We start from the raw sequence: 23904 nt of genomic DNA, 5'->3' as shown, positions 1-23904 counted from the left end.
GAAGAAATTGGGGGCTTTGGGCAGATTGAGTCATAGTAAAGCTATTGATCTTTGAGCACGGACTGTGCTACATTTTCATGATTTCAGTGAATCCTCACAACCACGGGCAGAGCACAGATGAGCAAACAGGATCAGGACAATGAAGTGTTTAGCCAAGGTGAGTGGTGGAACAGGGAACCCGGGTCCTGGCAACTGCTCCCAGAGGCTGCAGGCCCCGTGCCACACAGCCAGGGGAGGGGGCTGCACTGTGGCCCGTGGACCCTGACCTCCCTGGTGCCCCTTTAGCCCCTGCAGAGACTTCTGCCTTTCCCTGGGAGACATGGTTGCTGGGGGTGGCAGAGCTAGAATCAGGGTGGTGGGAAGGCAGGACTGATCAGTGGGATGGTCCCCACGGAATGGAATGTCCCAGCTGCCATCACCACTGCCGCCTCCCCGTCTCTGTCCTGCCCTGCTCCACTGACCGTCCTCTGAGCTAATCTGACCACAGTATCCCCACCCTCTCCCTTGGGATAAGCCCAAGCGCCTTACCTGGTTTATGGGGCCTGGTATGACCCAGTCCTGCCATGCAAACTACCCTCCTGCCCCCCTACACCTGTCTTCCTGCTCGCCAGGAAGAAATTATTTCGCCTTCCTCATGTGGCCTGCCCTCCCCGCCAGCTCCTCCTCCCTTCGAAGCTGGTCAGGCAGCATGTCTCAAGTGCCCTGCGCACACCTTCCCAGCCTGCCGGTGCCAAAACCACAGGGCTAGGGGTGAGGGTTGAGGTTAGTGGGTCAGCTTCACCCATCAACTGGAGGCTCTTTGGGTCCAGGCTACGTCTCACTCACACTTTCATACCCAGGGCTGGCCTCAGCCTGATATGGTTCCTGGCATGTGGCAGGAAGGCTGTGGAATTCCAGACCTGGGTGATACATTCTGACTTCCACACTCTGCATAACCTCTGACCTCAAGCATCTCTGAAAGTCTTGTTGCCCCCTCAAGAGTCTCAGTTCCCGCGGTGGAAGGGACCCTCGTGCATGGGTAGCCCATGGGCCCCCTGAGGTCATAGGAAGGCCTGCCTGGCTCTGACCTCCAAAAGGGAGGGGCTGCCCTGGTGTCAGGGCCTAGGGCGTACAGATGGCTCCACAAAGCAGCTCTTCAGGTCAGGCAGCTGGAGCCTGGGCACCTTTTGGAGCACAGAGTAAGTGTGCACAAAGTACCATCAAAACCACGTGTGAAAGGCTCTCACAAAGACCAGCTTTCTAGCAGAAAGAAGACGGCTGCATTAAGTCCACCAATATTCTTTTTTTTTTTTTTTTTAAGAGGCATCCAACATTCCTGCAGGGGAAGAGGCTGTTAGGGATGAACTCATCTGTTCTTTTTTTTCTTTTTCTTTTTCTTTTTGAGACAGAGTGTTGCTCTGTTTCCCAGGCTGGAGTGTGCTGGCACGATCTTGGTTCACTGCAACCTCTACCTCCTGGGTTCAAGCAATTCTCCTGCCTTAGCCTCCCAAGTAGCTGGGATTACAGGTGCCTGTCACCAGGCCTGGCTAATTTTTGTATTTTTGGTAGAAACGGGGTTTCACCATGTTGGCCAGGCTGGTCTCGAACTCCTGGCCTCAAGTGACCTCGGCCTCCCAAAGTGCTGGCATTACAGGTGTGAGCCACCGTGCTCGGCCCCCATCAATATTCTTGTTAAACACTAACAGCAAAGGGCTGGGATTGCCGCAGGAGGCATGGCACCCAATGCCAATGGGCCTGCCCTCCTGGTACACACAGCTCAACGGGGGAGCTGGGCCGGGCACTGTTACAAGCCCCACTGGGCAGTGTGGATGGGGCAGGTGCATGTAATACAGACAGGAAGAGGTGCTGGGGCTGGAGAAAGGCATGGCCTCCAGGGCTGGGGTGGTGCATGGGCTCTGAGTGGAGGGAGCCACCTACATTGAGCCTGAGTGGAGAGAGAAGGGGGAAAGAGCAGGTCCCAGGGGGAGGAATACGGGGGCAAAGTGTGGTGCTTGGAAGGACAGCCTGCAGCCAAGTTACGGCAGCACATTCCCGGAGAAGAATCATGGGAGATGAAGGTTGTGAAGCCCTTGACGTTACCCCTCAGTCTGGGCTCAGTTTGGAGGGCACCGGTGCTGTGGTGTGAGCTGGACCAGACCAGAGACGGTCTGGCTATCCAGTTCCCTTCTGCAGCTTACTCACTGTATTGCTGTGCATTGGAAGACATTTCAAAACATATAAAACCCAGGATTTTTGGTTTTCATTGGGGGGCCACTCAGGAAATCCCAGTTCACTCCATTTCTGGAAACAACTCACCCATCTCCAGGAAAAATGGAAACTGGAGATTTTAGCTATGAAAGATTTGGGTGGGAATGTGAGGCTATTTTCAAGTAGTTAAAGGAATTCTAGTTCTCTATGACTTAAGAGAGCAGAAGCAGGGGCAGTAGCTGACCCCAGACAGGCACATTCTATACATCACACAGAGCTTCCTGACTGTACCACTGAGGGCCTTGGGCCTGAACCCTCCATCTCTGGAGATGGCCAAGCAAAGGTGCTGGAGTGGGATGCCAACCTCAGGTGAGGACCAGATCAGATGCCCTGTCAGCATGACAATCGTAAGTTTATGTCGAGGCTGGTTCCTCACCCAAGTTGGGGCCTCTCACAACTCCCTAAATTCCCCAGCCATAATCTAGGCATTTAAAAATATATAATTGGGAGGATGAGGCAGGCAGATCGCAAGGTCAGGAGTTTGAGACCAGCCTGGCCAATACGGTGAAACCCCGTCTCTACTAAAAATACAAAAATTAGCTAGGCGTGGTGGTGGGCACCTGTGATCCCAGCTACTCCGGAGGCTGAGGCAGGAGAATCACTTGAACCCGGGAGGTGGAGGTTGCAGTGAGCCAAGATCGCACCACTGCACTCCAGCCTGGGTGACAAAGCGAAACTCCATCTCAAAAAAAAAAAGTATAAATGCTGTGATGAGAAAACTGAACACGAAGAGTTTTGCATTCACAGTGGATGTGTCTTTTCTCAAAGAGCAGAAGCTGAAAAGTCAGCCCCTGTAGTGGGAGGTGGGCAAGTCCCGTAGGGAGGGTTCTCCAAGCTCTGCTACACGTGTTGGCCCAGGCATGACCTCAACCTTCCAGGGATTGAGGCCTCTCCTTGCACTGGCTTCGCTGGTGTTTCCTGGGGTGAGAGGCCGGCTGGAAAGGGAGGCAGCAGGCCTTGGAGTGGCAGAGAAGGCTCCATCATCAGATGCTAAAACTGCCAGTTTTAACTTTTCCTGGAGATGGAGGAGTTGTTTTCAATAATGGAGTGAACTGGATTTCCTGAATAAGCCTCCCAGTGAAGAGGAAGCACAGCGCCCACTGGAGCTTGTCAGGGGAGGTGAGCCACAGGCAGAGGTGCCCATCCCCCATATCCTTGGGGCAGGGTGGGGCTCACACTTTTATGAAAACGGATTTGTGTCTCTTAAGGTTGGGTGGAAATGGAAACTTTCGTTGCCACCGATTAACCCACAAGTCTGAGGTGTCTTCTGTACATGGAACCAAAGGCATCAGGCATCTTGATTTGGTGGATCTGGACACAACATGGTTTTATTTTCTATGGTCACTGCCTTGACCTTGTTTGACCTTGTTTTGTTGACTTTCCCTTCTAGCTCCTTTTTTTTTTTTTGAGATGGAGTCTCGCTCTGTCGCCCAGGCTGGAGTGCAGTGGCGGGATCTCAGCTCACTGCAACCTCTGCCTCCCAGGTTCAAATGATTCTCCTGCCTCAGCCTCCTGAGTAGTGATCCGCCTGCCTCGGCCTCCCAAAGTGCTGGGATTACAGGCGTGAGCCACTGTGCCCGGCCCCTTCTAGCTCCTTAATGACATTTTGGGTTAATTCTGTATCTGTGTAAGCATGTACCATCATTCAACTCATCACTTTCAAGCTTCAGTCTCAAACTTGAGTTCAAGTACATTTGCTGCCCTTTTCCTGAGGGGAGGCAGGACCTCGGTGTTGGGAATGTGGTCTGCCTGGTAGACACCTCCCTTCTCTGCTCATGGTCCAGATCCTCCAGAAGCAGGGGGTGGGGGTTTGGATGGGGGATAGAGGGGTGGGCAAGGAGGGAGGATGGGAAAGGGAAGGCAGAAATCCTTAAGCACTTTCCCCCAGACCTGCGACTCTAATAGCTCCACCCATCTTTGCAGATCTTAGATGGTGCATGGCGAGACCATTGGGGTGGTGGCCAGGGGCAGCTGAGCCCGTTGTATCCTTGTGCTCCCATGGTTGGCGGTTCTCTTGAGAATGTGGGGTTCCAATATGGGGGAGAACTCTGTGTCCACAGTTGTGGCTCTGATCACCCATCCCAGGAAATGGAAAAAGTCACACGCCATTCCTTGCTCAAGCAGCCATTTCAGATGGCCAGTTCACCATACCCGTCTCCCCTCCATCCTTTCCTTAATGCTCTGTAAATAAACACTGAAATGCCACATTAGTTTAGCCCCTCCCAGAAAACTTTCAAAATTGAGGTGTTAAGGTCTAAGGAAATAAAGCTATTTCTTTGGCTATAAAAATGTTGTGAAAGATGCTGAATATAAAATAACTTGGCGTTCTCTTAAACTTAAAAAAAAGAAGTACTTAGTGCTTTGTTTCTTCAAGTAACTGTGTCTTGTTCCCTTTCTAGTAATTCGAACCTCTTCGAATTTAGCCAAGACCAGAGCTAAAAGGGCACCTTCATCACACCGCTGACGTTGACCCCAGGCTGACAAATGTGAACTGCTTCCGTTGGTCTTTGAATCCTCATTTCTATTTGCTTTTCGACTTTATTGTATATATCTTTTATGTAACTTACTTCAAGTTATTTTGTAGGGAAATGTGTAAAAAACCCCTGCTTTTTGGGATCATGAAAATATTTCAAAGTTAGATTATGGTGATGGTTGCCCAACTTTGTAAATATACTAAAGATTGTTCAATGGTACACTTTAAACGGATAAACTTAATGGTATGTAAATTATCTCAATAAAACGATTTGAAAAAATTCTTGAGGCTACTGGGGATGGTGGGAGGCGGGGACGGCACACAGCTACCCAAATGACCCCTAATTTACTAAGGCAGGCCTCCACAGACCCAGACAGGCAGTGTGGCCCGTGCGGAAGCCGGGCATTCCCGCGCCGTCATTCCCCGGCTGCAGCACCCTGGGCCATAAAGGCGGCCACTGGCACTCGGGGGTTGCTTTTCCCAGCTCGCTTTCCCGAGAGCGGCCCCTACCCTGCCGTCTGGACCAGGCCTTCCGGATGTCCTGCCATCGCTGATTGGGCCGCAGATGGACACGTGGTCTCAGCCGGCCAATCGGGTGCCCCCCCGACGGCGGCTCTGGGTTCGGGATGCGCTCGGGCTCTGAGTGACCCCGCGTCGCGCTCGGGCTCTGAGTGACCCCGCGTCGCGCTCGCCCGCACCCCGGCCCTCCTTCGCCCAGGCCATCCGCGGGCTTCCGCGCTCACGGTCGGGCAGGTGTTGAGCCCCGGCAGGCCCCAGGCGCTTCCCTGCATCGTGGCGTTCAGGCTGGCCTGGAGGACAGGGCCCGCACTGGCTGGGTCCTACGGGAGGACCCAGGGGAGGAGTGGGCGTCGGCATGGACGGGAGGAGCCTGGGCCAGGGACCCTCAGCTCGGCCGTGCCCGACAGCCCCGCGCGAATGCCCTGCTCCCAAGGACCTCAGCCGGGCCCACGAAGTCTTCATCGTCCTTGTCGTTTGACCGCTGTTTTGGACAGATGAGTACCCAGAGGCCCAGGTTAGAGAATCCTATTATGTGATGAGTTACCCTGAACTTTGGCCAACTTAAAAAACATTATTCTCTTAAAAAAAAAAAAAAAAAAAAAGGTCTATCTTCATGTTTGTTTTCTGCAACCATTTTGGTAAATTCCAGAATTATACATTAATTTATTTGGTGTAAACGTTGCTCTTGCTTTCTATAAAAATAGCTCTGGTAAAGGAAATACCTAACTTCTAAATTAAAAATTTCAGATTTTGAGAATCTGGATGGTAACCCGGGCAGGAGGAGCTGAGTAGGAAAGGGAGCAGAGTGATTTGGGGGATGACCCAGCCATGTGACCCGGGGCTTCAACTTTCATAGCCCAAATGAGGAGTGGTGGCTAACTTCCCTCGCAGATTAAAGTCCACTATGGGAGGGCCAAGCTTTGGCTTGGTTTCCTGATCACCCAGGGGTTTTTGAGTTCTCCCAGTCTCATTGGGCCCTGGGGTCTTTAAAGAAGACAACACAATGCAACTGTTAGTGACCAAGAATGTGTTCAGCATCAACATTTCACTATCATATATATAATGTGTGTGTATATATATATATATATATATACATATATATATATATGTATTTTTTTTTTTGTAGAGACTGGTGTCGCTCCATCACCCAGGCTGGTCTCGAACTCCTGGCCCTAAAGCTCTCCTCCTGTCCTGGTCTCCCAAAGTCCTGGGATTACAGGCGTGAGCCACCACGCTGGCCAGACTTTTTTGAGTAATGAAAATGTGTGGGAATAGGTGTTTTGGGTTCTCTGAATTTTCTGATTAAACAACCACTGGAAAACTAGGTTCACTCATCCTATGAGATGTATTGAGGCCCTGCTGCATGCAAGCGCACGTGTGTGTGTGTAGGGGGTGGGGAGCGGTAAAAAGGTCCAGCCACGGGAGGCTGTTCCAGGTCTAGCAAGCTCAGGACACATGTGGAGGTTACTTTATAATCCTGATGTGCAGTTTTGTCCTCTGAGTGGTTGGCATAGAGAGCAGAGCTGTAACAGACAGACACATCAGGCCTTATTCCAGCCCTCCAGTTTTTAGTTCTTGGGGAAGATGCCAAGTCTTAGTTTCCACCCCCATAAAATGGAGTATCTCCTTACTGGATTGTGAAGAGGATTAGAAATAAGGGTATAAGGTGTTTTGCATAGTAAAATGCTAGTAGCCATTTAGTAATTGATAGCTGTAACTTATTATTTTTTGGAGAGAGTCTTGCCCTGTCACCCAAGCTGGAGTGCAGTGGCATGATCATGGCAGTCTCAACTTCTTGGGCCCCAGCGAACCTCCCACCTCAGCCTCCTGAGTAGCTGGGACTATAGGCATGGACCACCACACCAGGCTGATTTTTATATTTTTTGTAGAGATGGGGTTTCACCATGTTGCCCAGGCTGATCTCAAACTTCTGGGTTCAAGCAATACACCTGCCTTGGCCCCCTAAAGTGTATTAAGTTTCTTAAAGGGTAGATAAATTCAGAAGTTTCAGTTGAGACCCAGTAAACTTAAATTTCACTAATAATTTTATTTGCCAAGTGCATAAAATCTGGGGAGAACCTCCCAAATATTAATTAAGCTACTTAAAAAATAACTGAATGCTTTTTTTTTTTTTTTTTTGAGATGGAGTCTCGCTCTGTTGCCCAGGCTGGAGTGCAGTGGCACGATCTCGGCTCACTGCAAGCTCCGCCTCCTGGGTTCACGCCATTCTCCTGCCTCAGCCTCCCGAGTAGCTGGGACCACAGGCTCCCACCACCACGCCCGGCTAATTTTTTGTGTTTTTAGCAGAGATGGGGTTTCACCGTGTTAGCCAGGATGGTCTCGATCTCCTGACCTCGTGATCCGCCCGCCTCGGCCTCCCAAAGTGTTGGGATTACAGGCGTGAGCCACTGCACTCGGCCCCAACTGAATACTCTTATACCCTCCACTTTCATCCATTCCAGGCCACAAGAAAAGTGTATCATCAGGGCCTGGCGCGGTGGCTCACACCTGTAATCCCAGCACTTAAGAGAGGCTGAGGCGGGTGGATCACTTGAGGTCAGGAGTTCAAGACCAGCTTGGCCAACAGGGTGAAACCCCATCTCTACTAAAAATACAAAAAAATGAGCTGGGTGTGGTGGGCGCCTGTAATCCCAGCTACTAGGGAGGCTGAGGCAGCAGAATTGCTTGTACTCGGGAGGCGGAGGTTGCAGTGAGCCAAGATCACGCCACTGCACTCCAGCCTGGGTGACAGAGTGATGAGGCTCAAGTCATGTTTTTCTAGGCACAGATTCTGGGACCAGCCAGCCTGCCCGCCCAGGTTTGTTATCTTAGCTCTGCCTCTTACCAGCAGTGTGAACTTGGCTCAGTTGTTTAACTTAACCTCTCTGTATTTCAGTTTGCTCATCTATAAAACGGGGATAATAGTATTTTGTAAAGGTTAAATAAGTTAATATATAGGTAAATTTTTAAATACAGTACAAGGCATATTGTAAGGGCCAAGTGTTCACTGTTATCATTGCTACCATACACTCTGTAGACAAACCATAGTTCTCGTAAGCAAGCCAGCAAAGCTTGAGCCCTGGACAGGGCTCAGGGCCCAGGTCTATTCCTGCCTCCTAAGGAAGCTCTAGGTTCTCAGGGCACCTTGGTTCCCCTCTGCAGATGACTGTTATCCCTTCTTCCTCCTTTCCCCACTATATATTCCAGGCCACCAATACTCAACAAATGTTTAGTAGCAGCCCAGTTGTTTTCAGGATGGAGAAATTCAAATTCAGAGGGGCTTGGGGACTAAGAGGAAACCCACGCTCTTCAGCGATTTCAGTCGGAGCCCAGTACTGGAGCCCTGCCTCCCCTCTCTGTTGTATCTCTTCCTCCATGCTGCTGCCAGCATCCTGAGTGATCTCCAAGAGCTGCCTCCTGGAGTAAACAGCAGAGGCCAGGTGGGAGTGCAGGGATGGGGCATCTGAAGCCCCAGTTGTGATGACCTAGGTGCCACCAGCCCGCTAAGGTGGAGTGAGAGGGAAAACACGGACTCTACTCCCTCACCCCACGTAGCTTTTGCTCCAAATAATTAAGCTCCAGTTTCCTCCCTGATGAGTTTTGGTGCTGACACCAAAAGGAAACACCATGCCATGCCCAGAGCTCAAGCTTGGAGGCATTACTGAGAGGGGGAGAGAGTCTTGCTTGGGCGTGAGTGAGGCCCAGGGCAAGGAACCCCTCCTCTGCTCTGCCCTTCTGGTTCTCCTCAGCTAATTTGTTCAAGTTTGGATAATGCCAGTAGTCATCTGTATCACCAGTGGGCCTTCTCAGATGCAAGACTTAAAGCCAGTAACTTTTAGACCAGTCTCCTGGTTTCTGTGAGCACCAGATCCTTGTGTGGAGCCTAGATGATAAACTATGTAACAGAGGACATTTGAGGGCTCACACGCGGTAAACAGCTCATTCTGCACTAGTGCTCTGTCCAGATGGTGCCTCATCACCTTGGACTGCAGCGGTTGGTTTATGTAAAGGTCTCCTCCTCACTCCTTGTTTCTCACAGGCAACTACCATGCTTCATTCACCTGGCACATGACAGGCATTCACGTAGTTAAGTGCAACTGACCGTCAGGTCAGCTCTGGTCTACAGATGGGTTTTATCTTGCTTGCAGAGTATGTAAATTTTTTATTTGTTGCACTCATATCTCGTACAAAAATCTGGATTCCCCAGATTCTCTGGACAATTTTGAAGATGGGGCATTAGGGTCCATCTTCCTGCATGGTGACAATCAGCACCTAGGACAGGCTGCCCTGTTTAGATGGATGCTGTCCACTCTGCCTGTCCCCATCACTCCTTCCTCTCACATGGGAATTGCCTCAGCTTCCCTCATTGATTTGACCTCCCTGGTCCCTATAGACAGCAGAGTTAGCAGCTCCTGTTGGTGACTTAGGCAGGAATGGAAGGGAAGGTCTCCATCGGCCCCACCAAAACCAGTTGTCAAGCGTAAGCTGTGTGAGAAACCGGGGAGTGAGGATGCAGGGGAACAAGTCATGGCTTGAGGCTTCTGCTTGGAGAAAGACAATTCACTTTAACAGTAATTCCCAAGATGGAGAGGCACCATCACTCACCCTCATTTTTTTTTTTTTTTTTTTTTTGAGATGGAGTCTCGCTCTGTTGCCCAGGTCGGAGTGCAGTGGTGTGATCTCAGCTCACTGCAACTTCCGCCTCCTGGGTTCAAGGGATTCTCCTGCCTCAGCCTCCTGAGTAGCTGGGATTACAGGCGCCCGCCACCATGCCCAGCTAATTTTTGTATTTTTAGTAGAGACAAGGTTTCACCATGTTGGCCAGGCTGGTCTGGAACTCCTGACCTCAAGTGATCCACTCACCTTGGCCTCCCAAAGTGCTGGGATTACAGGTGTGAGCCACCGTGCCCGGCCTAGGATTTTTTAAATTTGATTTTTTTCCCAGAACACCAGTATAAGAAAACAAGTTATATATGAAATGTGTGAAATGGAGCAGGTCTGGTGATGGGGCTCGCAGCGGGCTCTGGGCAATCTTCAGTGTCTTCTTCACGGAGGTCCCCAGCGTCGGAGCGGCACAGGTCGGAGACCACTGATCTCGAGTAGGACTGCATTTTAAACGCAGAACGAGCTGCCCCAAGACAGAGTTCCTTTTGCCTAAGAAGCCAAGAGCTCCTATAGAGATGAACAATTCCACTTCCTGTTGCCACATTTTTAACTATTTATTGAATGAGGCAGTCAAAGACAGAATGGGAAACAACACAGAATCCATGCTCTGCTACTGGGGTTTTGCTTTTTTCTTCGTCTTGGCAACTTCTCAAACTATTTGGAGGTTATTTCACCACAAAGGAACATGGACTTTAAAGTCCCCGGACAACTTCACAATGACGATAAAAAATAATAATTAAAAAAATAACAAATTGTAGAACTAGGACTATTTATATGTAAATTTCCCTCCCCTTGCCCCGTTACGTACAGAAAAGAACATATAAAGAACATTAGATAGTTTTATATAAAACAAGCAAATACAAGAATCTGAAACTTCTCTCAAAGGTTGAGCAAGACGTGGAGAATCTTTTAATGTCGCATTAAAAAAACACATTAAATACACTATCACACACATGGGGAGAGCTGGGAGGAGGGAGGAGGAGCTGTCCCTGTACTCAAGGTTCAGAGATTTGGCCTGTTGAAAAGTCAGGTGAATTCAGCCACTGGAGACTCAGGGCTTGCAGCTGAGAAAGACAGAGTTAACGGTTACCAAGAACACCCAGATGGTCAACACCTCTGAGGAGGCAAGCTGCTCCCGGCCTGGGCCACGAGGCTGCGTCAAGGAAAACATGGGCCTCCAGGAGTCCCTTCTGAAGCAGAGCCTGATCCAGGAACACAGCAAACACCCTCAGCTGTTTTCTATGGCTAGGTGTCCCTTCTTCCCTTCCGCGTACTGACCGGGCCCAACCAAGCTTAGCTTCCGAGATCACGGACGATCAGGGGCATTCAGGGTGCTGTGGCCACAGGCCAGATGTCCCTTCCTGCTCGTTCCAGCGCCTCCTCTGCGAAGCTACAGACAGCAGAGAAAATTGCTCCCACGGGTGTATCCTGGTCTAGGAAGATTTTCCTTTCCTTCCTTTCCCTTCCACCCCCCCACCCCCTTCCCATCCTCTCCCCCACCACGCACGCACGCACACACACAAGCACACTTACACGCACGCACTCCTCAAACCCCTAATACTTCTGTTACCTTCAGTTCATATATACGAGCAATTCAGGACTGACCTTAAAACCAGAGCAACATTTTAATAGTCATGAGATCAAGGATTCCTGGGAAGGAGAGGAGATGGGAGGCTGAGGCCCGGGAGCTTTCAAGACATTCATCTGCCTGTGGCAAGGTCAGCACCTGGGCCAGCCGGAGGAGCATCTCAGCTGGCAGACCACGCAGCCCCTGGACCTTGCGAGCACATCTCTGACCCACTCCATGCTGGAGCCTCTTTGCTCAGGTGAGTCCAGCAGGGAGAGTTCTGTGTGGCCACTGGGAGGCAGCTTTGGTGAAGGGCATGGTCACCTCCGCCTGAGTTTGTCAGTAGCTCAACGCATGACCCTGGTATGAACAAAAACTGGGTGACTGTGTCTGGCCACGTACCCTACCACCCACTAAACTGGGTGAATTATTGTTTCCACAGCTCACCTTGATTTCATACAGATAATTCCATGCGGGTTTCATACATATATATATATGTATATATATATACTTTATATATATGTAAATGTGTATGTCCATATGTACACATATACATATATTCACACTCACACATACACACACATAAGTATACACACACATTTCCGCAGAAAGAAGTCCTGCCACAATTTGGCTTTTTTGGGACAGTGAAATTGACAATGCAGTTTCTTCACCAATCCCAGAAAATCAAGAGTGGTGCTTTAAAAAATGCAATTCCAAAATCCGCTGTCTTTCTTCCTTTTTTAAAAAAAAAGGTTAACAAAACTTTTCTTCCAAAGTCGAGAGACTTAATTTCATTTGATTGCACCTCTGCAAACGTGTAAAAAATTTTGAAGTAGACTAGAAAACGATGCCATAATATGGCTGTATGTCACTGTTCCAATGTCACCACCTCCACAGCTTGGCCGTCCATGGTGACTGCGCTGTCTGATATCCTGGTGGTCACAGGGGCCATGGCCACCTGCACTGGTCCGTTGCCCTGGGCGAGGCTGGTCACCACAGTCTGGTACATGCTCACAGGGATCTGGACCAGGCCTGGAGAGACAAAGAGAAGACCATTGGTGGGGCTCAGGCTCAAGTTCCCGGATGCTGGCTGGATGGGGGCACCCAGGTCTTGCCTTTGAGGTATCGTGGTCACCAGCCTCAGGTGATCACATACCCATGGCCCAGGCACAAAGACATCTCTTTCCCACCTCATTAAAATTTTTTTCATTAATTTTTAAGATTTATAATTGATATATAGTAACTGTTCATGTTTATGGGGCACAATGTGATGTTTCAATGCATGTATACATTGTAGAATGATCAAATCAAGAAAATTACCTTATTAATCTCTTTAAAGATTTATCATTCATTGTGGTGACAACATTCAAAATCTAGCTATCTTGAAATATAGACTACATTGTTATTCGCTAGAGTCACCCTACTGTGTAACTGAACACCAGAACTTATTCTTCCTTTGCACCTGCTGGCCAACCTCTCCTGCCCCCCTCCCCAACCCTTTCCCAGACTCTGGTAACTATTATTCTACTCTCTGCTTCTAGGAAATCAACTTTTTCCCATTTTAACTTTTTTTTTTTTTTTTTTTAAGAGACAGGGTCTGGCTCTGTAGCCTAGGCTGGAGTGCAGTGGCGTGACCACAGCTCACTGCAGCCTCGAACTCCTGGATTCAAGTGATCCTCTCACCTCGGTCTCCTGAGTAGCTGGAACCACAGGCATGTGCCACCATGCCTGGCTAATTTTTTTTTTTTTTTTTTGAGATGGAGTCTTGCTATGTTGCCCAGGCTGGTCTTGAACTTGTGGCCTCAAGTGATCCTCCCACCTTGGCCTCCTGAATAGCTGGGATTACAGGCGTGAACCACCAACCCTGGCCATTTTAATTTTTTTAAAACAGACTATCAGGAAAGAAAAGTTTAGAGAAATTGTGGAAACACGCCTTAGGGTAGGGCCTTCCCAGCTTGCCGTGAGAGGGCCCTGCCTGCCTCCGCATCTAGGAAGCACAGGCCCGTCAGGTGTGAATGTCCCCGGCCTGTCTTCTCCGTTTCAGAACAGGCCACCATTACTTGTCTTTGATATTTGGCTACACTGCCTTTTTCAACCCTCTTTCTGCCTATGCTTAAGTCTCTCTCAGCCTGAAAAGAAAAAACTTGTCCCTCTCCTATCCTGTCTTCTGGCCACTGCTCCATCTATGTGCCTGCCTTCATAGTCAAGCTTATTTTATTTATTTATTTATTTTTAAAGCCTAGGTCACTTGTTTCCTGATTTCTAGATTTTACACACCAGTAAAATGTAAAAACACATTTTGGGGTCAACTTAAAAAAAAAGACCCCAGCTACTCCCTAATATCACTATTATTTCAGAGTAGAAAGGATGGCTTAAAGGAAGAAGCACATAACCCCCATAAAGGTAGTCCTGCCTAAAAAGGGAAAGCTGATAATATATTAAAAAAAAGGATTCCCAGTAAGGCCGTAACTAATGTATACATCAATCTCTCTTCCTTCTGAAACTAGAATTACAGTGAATGAGGAAAAAAGGATATAACTGAGGGATGTCAACATTTTTTTGGACGATGCAAAGCAAATGTGAAATGGTTCTGATTGAGCAGAGAAGTGGAAGGGGCAACTCCTATGCTCACACAGGGCTCAGCACATAGAGGCCTAGCTACTGCAGAAAGAGGGATGAGGCTAAAAATGAGAATGAGTGGAAAGTTTGAATTTAATTGATTAGACCAACCCCAACATCCAGACCCAAAGACCTTTGCTGACTGGGCCTCTGAGGTTCACTCACTGTATTGAGAAACTGACCCAGAGAGGCCCCTTTTAGTTCTTTTTGACATTTAAACCATAGGCTACTTTGATGAAGATAAAAATTATTTAAAAAAGCGTTGTCAAAATATTTTCTAATGCAAAAAAATCAAATATAAGATTTTCTTTTCTAATGTTAAATTGTATGTAACTTTTTTCTAGGAGTAAGTTTTGCCAGTTTAGGGATAAGGGGTAAGCACTTGATGATGCAGTGAGACTTCATGAAATGAGACTTGCTGTTCTGGTGACACATCACTATAAACCCTGGCTCTTCTGGTGTGCCCTCACACAAATGGAAGACGTGGCCAGGCGCCCCCACACTTGCAATGCAGGCCTGAAAGGAGAAAGAGAGGCCAGCCTCCATGTGCACGTGGGCATGGGGGAAGCAGGCGGAAGGGCCAGGCCTTGGCCTACAAAACTGTGGGCTTCAGTTTCTTTCAACTAAACCTTTGCAAATTGCTCTTAACTGTCTTTAATTAATCTCTCAGTTCACCCCTTCCCAGTCACTCAAATTATCTTTCTTTATTATTTTTTATTTTTTTAAATAGTGACGAGGTCTCACTATGTTGCTCAGGTTGGTCTCGAACTCCTGAGCTCAAGTGATCCTCCTGCCTCGGCTTTCCAAAGTGCTAGGATTACAGGCATGAGCCACCACACCCAGCCAAATTATCTTTCCATAATGTGTTACTCCCCTCATCTCAAACATTTAAATTCCATGGTTTTTAAAAGGTTTCCAAAGCTTGTAACAAAGTTCAAATGATTTAGCATGGTCTTCAAGGCCTCTCATGATTTGCCCTGGTCCATCTTTCTAGTCTCATCTCCCTCACTCTCTCACAGGTGCCCTGTGCTCTAGGTGCCCCCCACCCCCAGACTACTCTCAGTTCCCCCAATCTATCAGCCACACTCTTTTGGGCCTTTGCTCAGGTTATTCATGAGATAGACTTATCCCCCACTCCTTCCTTTTACACTGGGGTGAGCTTTCCCTCCTTGTGGAACCTGCCCCATCCCAGCCTTATCAATGCTGGAGTAGCCTCCTCTGGATTCATAGAGGCCCAGGGACAGCCATGGATAAGCCAGCTGGGCCAGTTGATGCATGTCTGCAATAGGCCTTCCCACTTGACAGAGGGTTCTTTCAAGATCAGGCCTGGCTCTGGCTTATTTCATGTTCCTCACAGTATGAAGTACAAAGTGTGCCACAAGTTGCTATCAGCATAGCCTCAAGGGCCATATACTGCTGGCCTCAACCAGCGTGCAGCTGGGCCCTCTCCCCAGCCTCTAGACTCAAGGCATGGGCCTGAGTATATATATGTGAAGATTGTATAACCCTGTCAGTCCCCCGCCTCCTCCTATCACGATCATGCTCTCCTCTGGTCAAAACAGGCAAAGTTAACGAAATCACCCAAAATGCCCAGTGGCAAAGCCAAGACACCTGTGTGTTCCTCCAGGGAACCCACATACTGGCAAGTAGCAAGCAAAACCAGAAGCAAAGGTCAGCCTCATTTCACTGCTCTTGCCTTTGGGCTCCATTCAGTTCCAAAAGCTCCAGGCTTGGGGAACAAGTCCCCTGCTGTACAAATACAGTGACTACAGTGTGCAGGGAGATCTTTTCTAACTGTGAGCAACCATCTGGGTTAGGGCTGGTGTGAATAGAAACTAAAAGAATTGTCAACGTTGAATTTCTTTCACCCTGGCTGTGATGTGTTTGGGTTTCCTATGATGTGGGCCCCTGCCCAATTGTTAAAATAGTTTTCATAGTATCACGGAAGATTTTCCCCAGAATAAAATGAAGCAAGGTTCTAATGCAAAAATCTATCTATTGGCTGATACTGCCATCATCAGAATGGTCTTCTGAACATCTGACCTGATCTTGCTGTTCTCCTTCCCAGTTCTTCAGTGGTTTCTAGCGGCCTACGGGATATAAAGTCCAAACCCCTTTGCAGGTATTTAAACTCTTCACGTCAGCCACTGTTGTTGAGTTAAGCCTGGTGATCCACTAATCCCCACTCACTTCACACGCCAGCCAGATGAACTACTTGACTGAGGTTCTCCAAGCACACACCTCCATGCCTTCTGCCTGGAGGGGGCTCCTCCCCAGCCTCTCTCCTCCCCATCTTGGGTCCTCTTCTCCGATGCTCCTCCTCTGCTCCCTGTACAGGCTCCTTGGAGACAGTGGCCTCATTCATCCTCACTGCTTGTATGTCTTGTCCCCAAGGACACCGTAGATTCCTTAAGGGAGGAATTAAGTCTCCATCTTTGAGTGGCCAGCAGTCAGCAGGTGCTGGAATGTTTTCTACTACCATGAATGAAACCTGCTTACTAAGATTTAACTTGTGTCCCTTCTAGGGACTGCGTGATTAAGGTGGGTGAGCCTTAGGGTGATGAAGCTGTTTTGGAACAAGAGCTTCCAGCCCAGAAAAAAAGCAACCTAAAAAATACTGCATTCAAGACTCACCCAAATAAAGCTGTTTTTGAAAGATTCCATCTTCTGTACTCCACCCTAGACAGGGAAGAAGCATATTTGGCCACACCTGGGTAAGGAAATGGTCCCCACCCAAAGCTCCCAGGGATGAGTAACTGGTGAGGACAGCCACACACCTTAGAAGCATGGGAGAGGGAGGCCATGATGGGAGTCATTTCATCACCTCGCATGCCTTGGAACCCCAATTCCGCTATTTTCTACATAGAGTTTCTGTCTACTGCCACCTTAAATAAATGCATGACCATTCCCACTGTAGGGATTTTAAGACCTCTCTCTCTCTCACACACAGTCATTTTGACATGGGATTAGATTAAATCGCCTCAGTGTCTCTGACCTAACAGCCTTCATGTCCCTGGCAAGGGAAAGGGGGAGGGGCTGGAGGCCTGGAAACCCAGCGTGCACTAAGTCGGGCGGCTGCCCTTGGAAGAGAGATGATTAAATGCTGAGGTACAGTAATCAGGCTGGGACTGTCCCTGCATCTGCTCAGCCTGCCCCTGATTAGCCCTAATCTAGAGGCGCATGTTAATCCAAGCTTGTATTCTGGGTCATTTTGATTGATTAAGCAACAGGAAGCCCTTCGTGTTCTACTTTAAGGGGTGGAAGTCCTCCTTTTTCTTACAGGGCCCTTGTAGAGTCCTGGTAATGAGACCCTTGGCCTCAATACAGCCCCTTTCCGAGCCCTCTCACTCCTGCTGCATGTCACTTGACTTCTGCCGAGACCCTAGAGAAGTCCACAGGGCAGGCTCCTTCCCTTTCACGAGTCAGAGCCAGAACCACGGGCTCATCATAAAGGCACATACTTCTAATGTCCCGAAGACTTTAGTATTTCAGAGCTACAGACAACCTTAGAGTTAACTCAGTTTAGTAAATACAACCCGTCTTTTTATTTGAACTCAAAAGTAAACATAACAATTTTATTAAAAAAAAAAAAACCTCAACACAGATCAAAGGAGGACTGATTTTGTTCCCCAAATGACTGAGTTGATGGTGAAGTCAGGGGCCCAGGCCTTTGATTTGGGAGTCTTTCCATATATTAGAATGTCCTTAAACACTTAACACTAGGGCCAGGAAGGACCCAGAAGGGTGAGGACTGTCCTCTTTGGGCCCCCTGCTGCTTTTCTTCTCAAGCTTCATGGCAAGGTTTATAGAATTGGTCAAAATGGAAAAAAGGTCAAAGGTGACTCAGAAACTTCAGGTGCCAACATAAAGATTTCCTCATCAAGCAGCAGTCGGACCCAAATCTCTGGAAGAACTGGCTGCAGGACCACGTTTCCCTGTCAAGGACAATGAGGCCTGACATGGCTCTATTTTTTTTTTTTTTTTTAATGTGTTATCATTCTTGACCCAAAATGGTGAAACATGCTTTTCCCAAGTCTCCTCTCTTCCCAAATAAATGGCAATAACATTCTTCTAGTTGCTCAGGCCAAAAGCTCTGAAGTCATCCTTGACTTCACATCCAACACACCAGCTGATTCTCTCCCTTCAAATACAGACCCCAAATTCAACACTTTTCCCCCTGCCTCCCTGGACAGGCATTACCATCTCTTGCCTTCCTTTGTAATCACCCTACTTTAGCGCTTGCCAGAGGGATCTTTTAAAACTTCCATACAAAGTGATGCCTCTCAAATCACATTACATGGGTGGCAGATTATGATATCTACTCATAAGCCTGGCCTTGCACGCTGCAAAACAAGGGGCCATGAGGTTTTACAGTGGTCTCTGATGGTGGCACCAGGGGAGCACTGTGGTAGACCACGGGCGCCAATGAGAGTTGCTTTAAAGGTTAGGGTCACAGCCTTGCACACTCTGGATTTATCATTCATGAGCCAATCAACTCTATTCCAGATCTCTCCTGGGGCAATGAGTTTCATCACTTGCCTATTGTGTAATGAAATTTACACACATAAACATATGTGCATGTATCCGTGGAAATGGAATTTATTTATTTTGAGGGAATTTATTTTTCCCAAGGCTAACTTCTTTCAGTATTCAGTATTATTGGATGAATAAGTATGTTTATCATGGTTAACATCTTAAAATATTGTTTGGCAAAAGCCATCCCATCCCATCAAAAAAATTACTTTGCTTTCTCCTATCAGGAAAATAAAGTCCAAATAGCTAATAGTTGAAGGAGTTTATGTAGCCTTTCCTGCAAACACCCTACACTATCCCCTCACTACAATCACATGTGTCCCTTGGATGCCATGTGAACTTCCTCAGGCAGGTCTCTCTGTCTGGAATTAGGCCCTGCCAGTCTCAGGCCAGTTCTTCTGGCAGATTCCACATGGTTCATGGGGTTGCCTCTGAGGGGACAGCCCACCTGGTTTCTCCCTCCTGTGACTTTATTGCCGCCACCATTCATTTGGCCCCAGGTATGTGCTGACCTGTTCCCAAGGAGTTGCTGCTTTTCTCTCTATAAATCTGCATGCTTGCATTGTTGGTAGGACAGTCTTTTTTTTTTTTTTTGAGACGGAGTCTTGCTTTGTTGCTCAGGCTGGAGTGCAGTGGCGTGATCTCGGCTCACTGCAACCTCTGCCTCCCAGGTTCAAGTGATTCTCCTGCCTCAGCCTCCTGAGTAGCTGGGATTACAGGCGCGCACCACCATGCCCGGCTAATTTTTGTATTTTTAGTAGAGGTGGGGTTTCACCATGTTAGTCAGGCTGGTCTTGAACTCCTGACCTCGTGATTCACCTGCCTCGGCCTCCCAAAGTGCTGGGATTATAGGCGTGAGCCACCGCGCCCAGCCGAGGACTGTCTTTTAATGTTGAGCAACTTGAACACAGTAGGTGCTCAATAATTGAATATGATATGAAAATGTATCATTGATCATACTCTTCATGAATTTCAGAAACTTGATGGTACTCCCTTTAGTCTTGCCCTCCACAGACCGAACAGCCTTAACACCTTTTACTCTGATTCAGAATGAAGTCGAATTTTCTCCACAACCACATTCTCATGGTGCTGTAGATCAGAAAAAGTAGGCTGTTTATTTCCATTAAAGGCTTCCCAGTCAGAAAGACCTACATGTGAATCTTGGTTCTGCTGTTTAATGGCTTGTGAGCCTGTTTCCTCATATGTAAAATGGTGATCACTCATCTCACAGGGCTGCTGAACTAGATAGATGGAATGACACATTAAAATCTATTACAGTGCTTGGCACATAGTAGGTATATAATAAATGCCACTGCTTTTCAAAGATGACTTTGAGGACGAAGTTTGATGGAGTATGGCTGGGGTCACAGATGTCAGACTAAAGCTCTCGGGAAACAGAAAGAAAAGCAGAGACAACACAGATCTCCTTTCAGCAGTGATTTTCTCCTGCCAGGAAGCACATCATTCACCACAGGCCTTCAAAGATGTAAAGATTACAGATAACAGCCATGAAATCAGGGCAGATGGACTGGCAGGCAGCTTCCCTTCTGAAACACAGTGATGGTCAGAACCGGCACTGCACATGACGTAGATGAAGTGGTTGCTAATCGAGTGCACTGGTCAATAAGCAACCAGGCAAAACCACTCCTCAATATTAAGAATGTGAAAAATACAATCAGGGCAGTATGATGTGATGTCATCACCCTGATACATTTCTGAAGTCCTCCAGAAACTAACAGGCTTGAGCCAGGCAGAGCACAGGGCTGCAGGGCTGTTGAAGTTATCCAGCACCATAGCTGGCCCTCCTCCCCTCACCCCACGACAAGATAGAGCAGGACAGACAACCTGAGGAAGAATGGGCCTTTCATTTGCCCTCACAGTCTGGGAAACCTTTGGGAATTGTTGTTTGCTGTAACTGAATCTTTCAGCCCGAAGCCCTTCCAAGTTGGTCATGGAAATATCTTTAGTTGGGAGAAAAATATTGATGGCTGTTGAGAGAAAAAGAGAGCTAAACAAATAATAAACATGACAGTAGGTGGAAGAGAAATAATTCTTAAAACCCAAAGGGAAATTTACATTACGTAATGCCTTCTTTAGTTTATGAACATGAACGCTAACCATGTACATCAAGGAAATACTGGCCCAAATGGGAACCGGGACCATGATTAGAAAGGAGAGGAATACATGAGTAAGAAATTAAATTACAGATTATATTGCTTGAGTTTTTAAGGAGCCAGCAAGGGTATCTATAGGTGTTTCTAGGGGTGACAGGCAGGAATGAAGTCCTTTAAAAATCTTACATTTACAGGCCTGGAAAAATATTTACATCAGTGGCTGACGTCTGAGGAAAGCCACTATATGCAGAAAAACAGGCATGGTATGTGCCAATATAGAAGTGGAAGAAGATAACAGGAAATCAGTAAAGCAGCTAGTCTAGCAGGCAGACAGCAGTCAGACAGGCTGAGAATACCAAGGACTAGATGGAAAGAGGACACATGTAGGGCAAGAAGAGGGAGGTCATGAAGACAATGTCAATATCAAACAAAAAGGAGGTCCAAGTAACCTCATGATAGCAGGGCAAGCGGGGAAGAGAAAAAGCGTTTCCCAGTGGTTCTGTTTCTGTTCTATTAGCTGCTTTTGGGACATTTAATCTCCCTTTTCCGTGTTTCCTAAGTCCAAGCTTTTGGGTACATTTGGGGGATTTATGGATTAAAATATGTCTTACATCTGGCAAGTACTGAATATTCTCATGAAGCCAAGAGCAGCCTCACAGGTGCCTTGGTGCACAGGGTGCTTTTCAGCACTCAAAGAGTTTTCTTCTCTCTTGCTGGACCATCTCAAGACTAAGAAAAACTGCTTTCTGGAATAACATTCAAAGGAGTGACTCTGGTTGAGACAGGGTCACTCTATCTTTTACCTGATTTTGCAGACCACCAGGAAGCTTTTCATGCCCCTCATCCCATAAGCCAAATATTAAAACTGAATTCATTTTTACTTTATTAGTAAATATATCTCAAAACCTATTTTGGAGATACAATGTCATGATTTCCTCTTGAAATTACTGGCGATGCCCAGGAGCATTATGAAATCGGGTTCTGTGTTTCAGTATTCAGAACCACCATGGTTTATTATCCTGAAAATTGAGCTCCCAATGTGGGGATGAACAAGCTAACTGCAAGGCATGTTGACCCTGCCAAGAAGGCTTTAAACTGAAAATGGCAGGAGAGAAAGCATTCTGCTAAAGCTTGTGGAACATGCACGTGCTCCGGAGCAGCGGTCCCGAGCATTTTTGGCACCAGGGACTAGTTTCGTGGAAGATAATATTTCCATGGATGGGGGGGTTGCGGGGGATGGTTTGGGGATGAAACTATTCCACCTCAGATCATCAGTTCACAATAGGGTTCGTGCTCCTATAAGAATCTGATGCCGCTGATGATCTGACAGTAGGTGGAGCTCGGGCGGTGATGCTTGCTCACCTGCCACCCACCTCCTGCCATGCCAGGGGTTGGGGACCCCTGCTCTGGAGGACATCTGATCTGACTGTACAGAGCAGGGCAAGGGGTACCCAGTAAATTCCCAGAAGAAATCACTAGGAAGAAGGGTGGGAACAACACTCAGGTTGAAGTCTGTGTCCCAGAGGATAGAGTATGGCAATACGCAGAGTGCACCAATATTTTAAAATGGAAAGTGGAGCCCAGATGACAAACCTCAGAAGAAAGTCACCAGGAGCCTGCAACAGTCAGGTGCAGATATGAACAGCAGGCCCACTCAGGAGTTACTCAGAGTTAGGAAAGGAGGTTTACTTTTCTGTTATTATTATTTTCAAACTTTTTTTTTTTCTTCAAACTTTATGATGGAAAATGTCAAATAGGCACCAGGAGAGGGAGGAGTACAACAAACCCCCATGTGCCTGTCATCCAGTCCCTGCCTCTTCTATCTGACCAGGGATACGCTGAGGCAACGAAGCTTCCAAAAATGTACTCGTGACTTTTCATCCCCTCACTCAGCAAAATCTGTAGAGCACCATTTAGGAAAAAAACCACAAAAAAACTAAAACTTTTTAAGAGCGCATAAAGCGCAGAATTAAATTTGCTCTAGGCAGTGAGACACCTGAAAAAAGCAGATCAGTAAGTGGAAATAGACAGTAATGGGGCTTTAGAGTCAGATGGAAAGAACTCTATCCCAATAAACTTCATCAAGTTTTTCTCCTGCTTTTCCTATCTGAACTGTACTTAGCATAGCCAAATTGTTAATGGGGACAAGTTCTTTATAAAAGAATCCCAACTAGAGGTGGGAGGATCACTTGAGGCCAGCAGTTCGAAGCTGTAGTCTGGGAATAGCCACTGCACTCCAGCCTGGGTAATGTAGTAAGACCCTGTCCCTTAAAAAAAAAAAAAAAAAAAAAATTCCAGCTAATAAATGAAAAGGAAACATTTAACACTAGAAAAATCAGATAATCAATGGTTACTAAAACTATCAGGTGACCGAGTGAGGGGGACTGCACAGTAAAGGAATCCCACCATCCATGCAGGAAGCAGCGCCTGGAATGACAGCCTCACAGTGACTCTATCCTCCAGCTGCTTCCTTCTTTCCCCAAAGATGAACCCACCTGTGGCTTTGTCAGTCAGGATCCACTTGCGACCTGCACGATCTGCCATAAAGAGGCCTGACAATAACACAGAACTGTTAAAAAAAAAAAAAAAAAAAAAAAAAAGCACCGGGCAAGATGGGCCACCAGCCCCGCTGCGGCGCTGCAGCCTCCCATGCACATCCGGTGCAGGGTGCACAGCCTCGCTCCTTCCACCCGTGAGGAAAGCCTTCGGCAAGCATGCCAGCACCAAGTGCTAATGTGCACTTAGACCACCAGATCTTAGTTCAGTTGAAGGGAGAGAAGGTCATTTCCCTCATATTTCCCCCTCACCATTGGAATTTGTGATGTGATTTTCTTGTAGCAGACTTACCTTCCTAATTATGTCTTCTTTAAGCTAATATGAAAACTAATTTGTATTCCCTAAGTACCCAGCAGCTGGGTCGGGGGGCGGAGGAGATGGTCCAGGCTTACACTGGCTCGCTCAGAGAAATTGCCCAAGGATTTAAAATGTGTCACAAGTAATCTGTGTGACAGATAATCTGTAGGTAACAAGTAAGAGTTGACTATATTCACATTTGTAAAACCAACAGGCCACTTCTGTATCTTAGGACCACTATGAGGATAAATAACATCATGCTTACATGATTTAAGTTCTTGAGAAAAAAAGACACTGTCTAAATTTGAAGTAGT

At 47.5% G+C, this 23904-nt stretch overlaps 1 protein-coding gene across 6 annotated transcripts in view; it reads right to left on the bottom strand.

Annotated features, from left to right (window-relative positions):
* Positions 1 to 10790: 10790 nt before the first annotated feature.
* The window catches only part of NRF1 (nuclear respiratory factor 1), a 140899-nt gene continuing 127785 nt past the window's right edge, over positions 10791 to 23904 (bottom strand). For 5 of the 6 annotated variants that reach the window (XM_054559813.2, XM_024250202.3, XM_054559815.2 and 2 more), the window contains exons 11-12: positions 23233 to 23289; positions 10791 to 12503 (exon numbers count right to left, since the gene is read on the bottom strand). In XM_054559813.2, coding sequence (XP_054415788.1) covers positions 12340 to 12503; positions 23233 to 23289 — 221 coding nt within the window. In that variant the 3' untranslated portion in view covers positions 10791 to 12339. The remainder of the gene's footprint in view (positions 12504 to 23232; positions 23290 to 23904) is intronic. The other variant, XM_054559816.2, reaches the window with a different exon arrangement.

The sequence above is a fragment of the Pongo abelii genome, chromosome 6 (assembly GCF_028885655.2).
Source record: "Pongo abelii isolate AG06213 chromosome 6, NHGRI_mPonAbe1-v2.0_pri, whole genome shotgun sequence".
Lineage (NCBI taxonomy): Eukaryota > Metazoa > Chordata > Mammalia > Primates > Hominidae > Pongo > Pongo abelii.
This window is presented reverse-complemented; position numbering and strand designations above follow the sequence as displayed.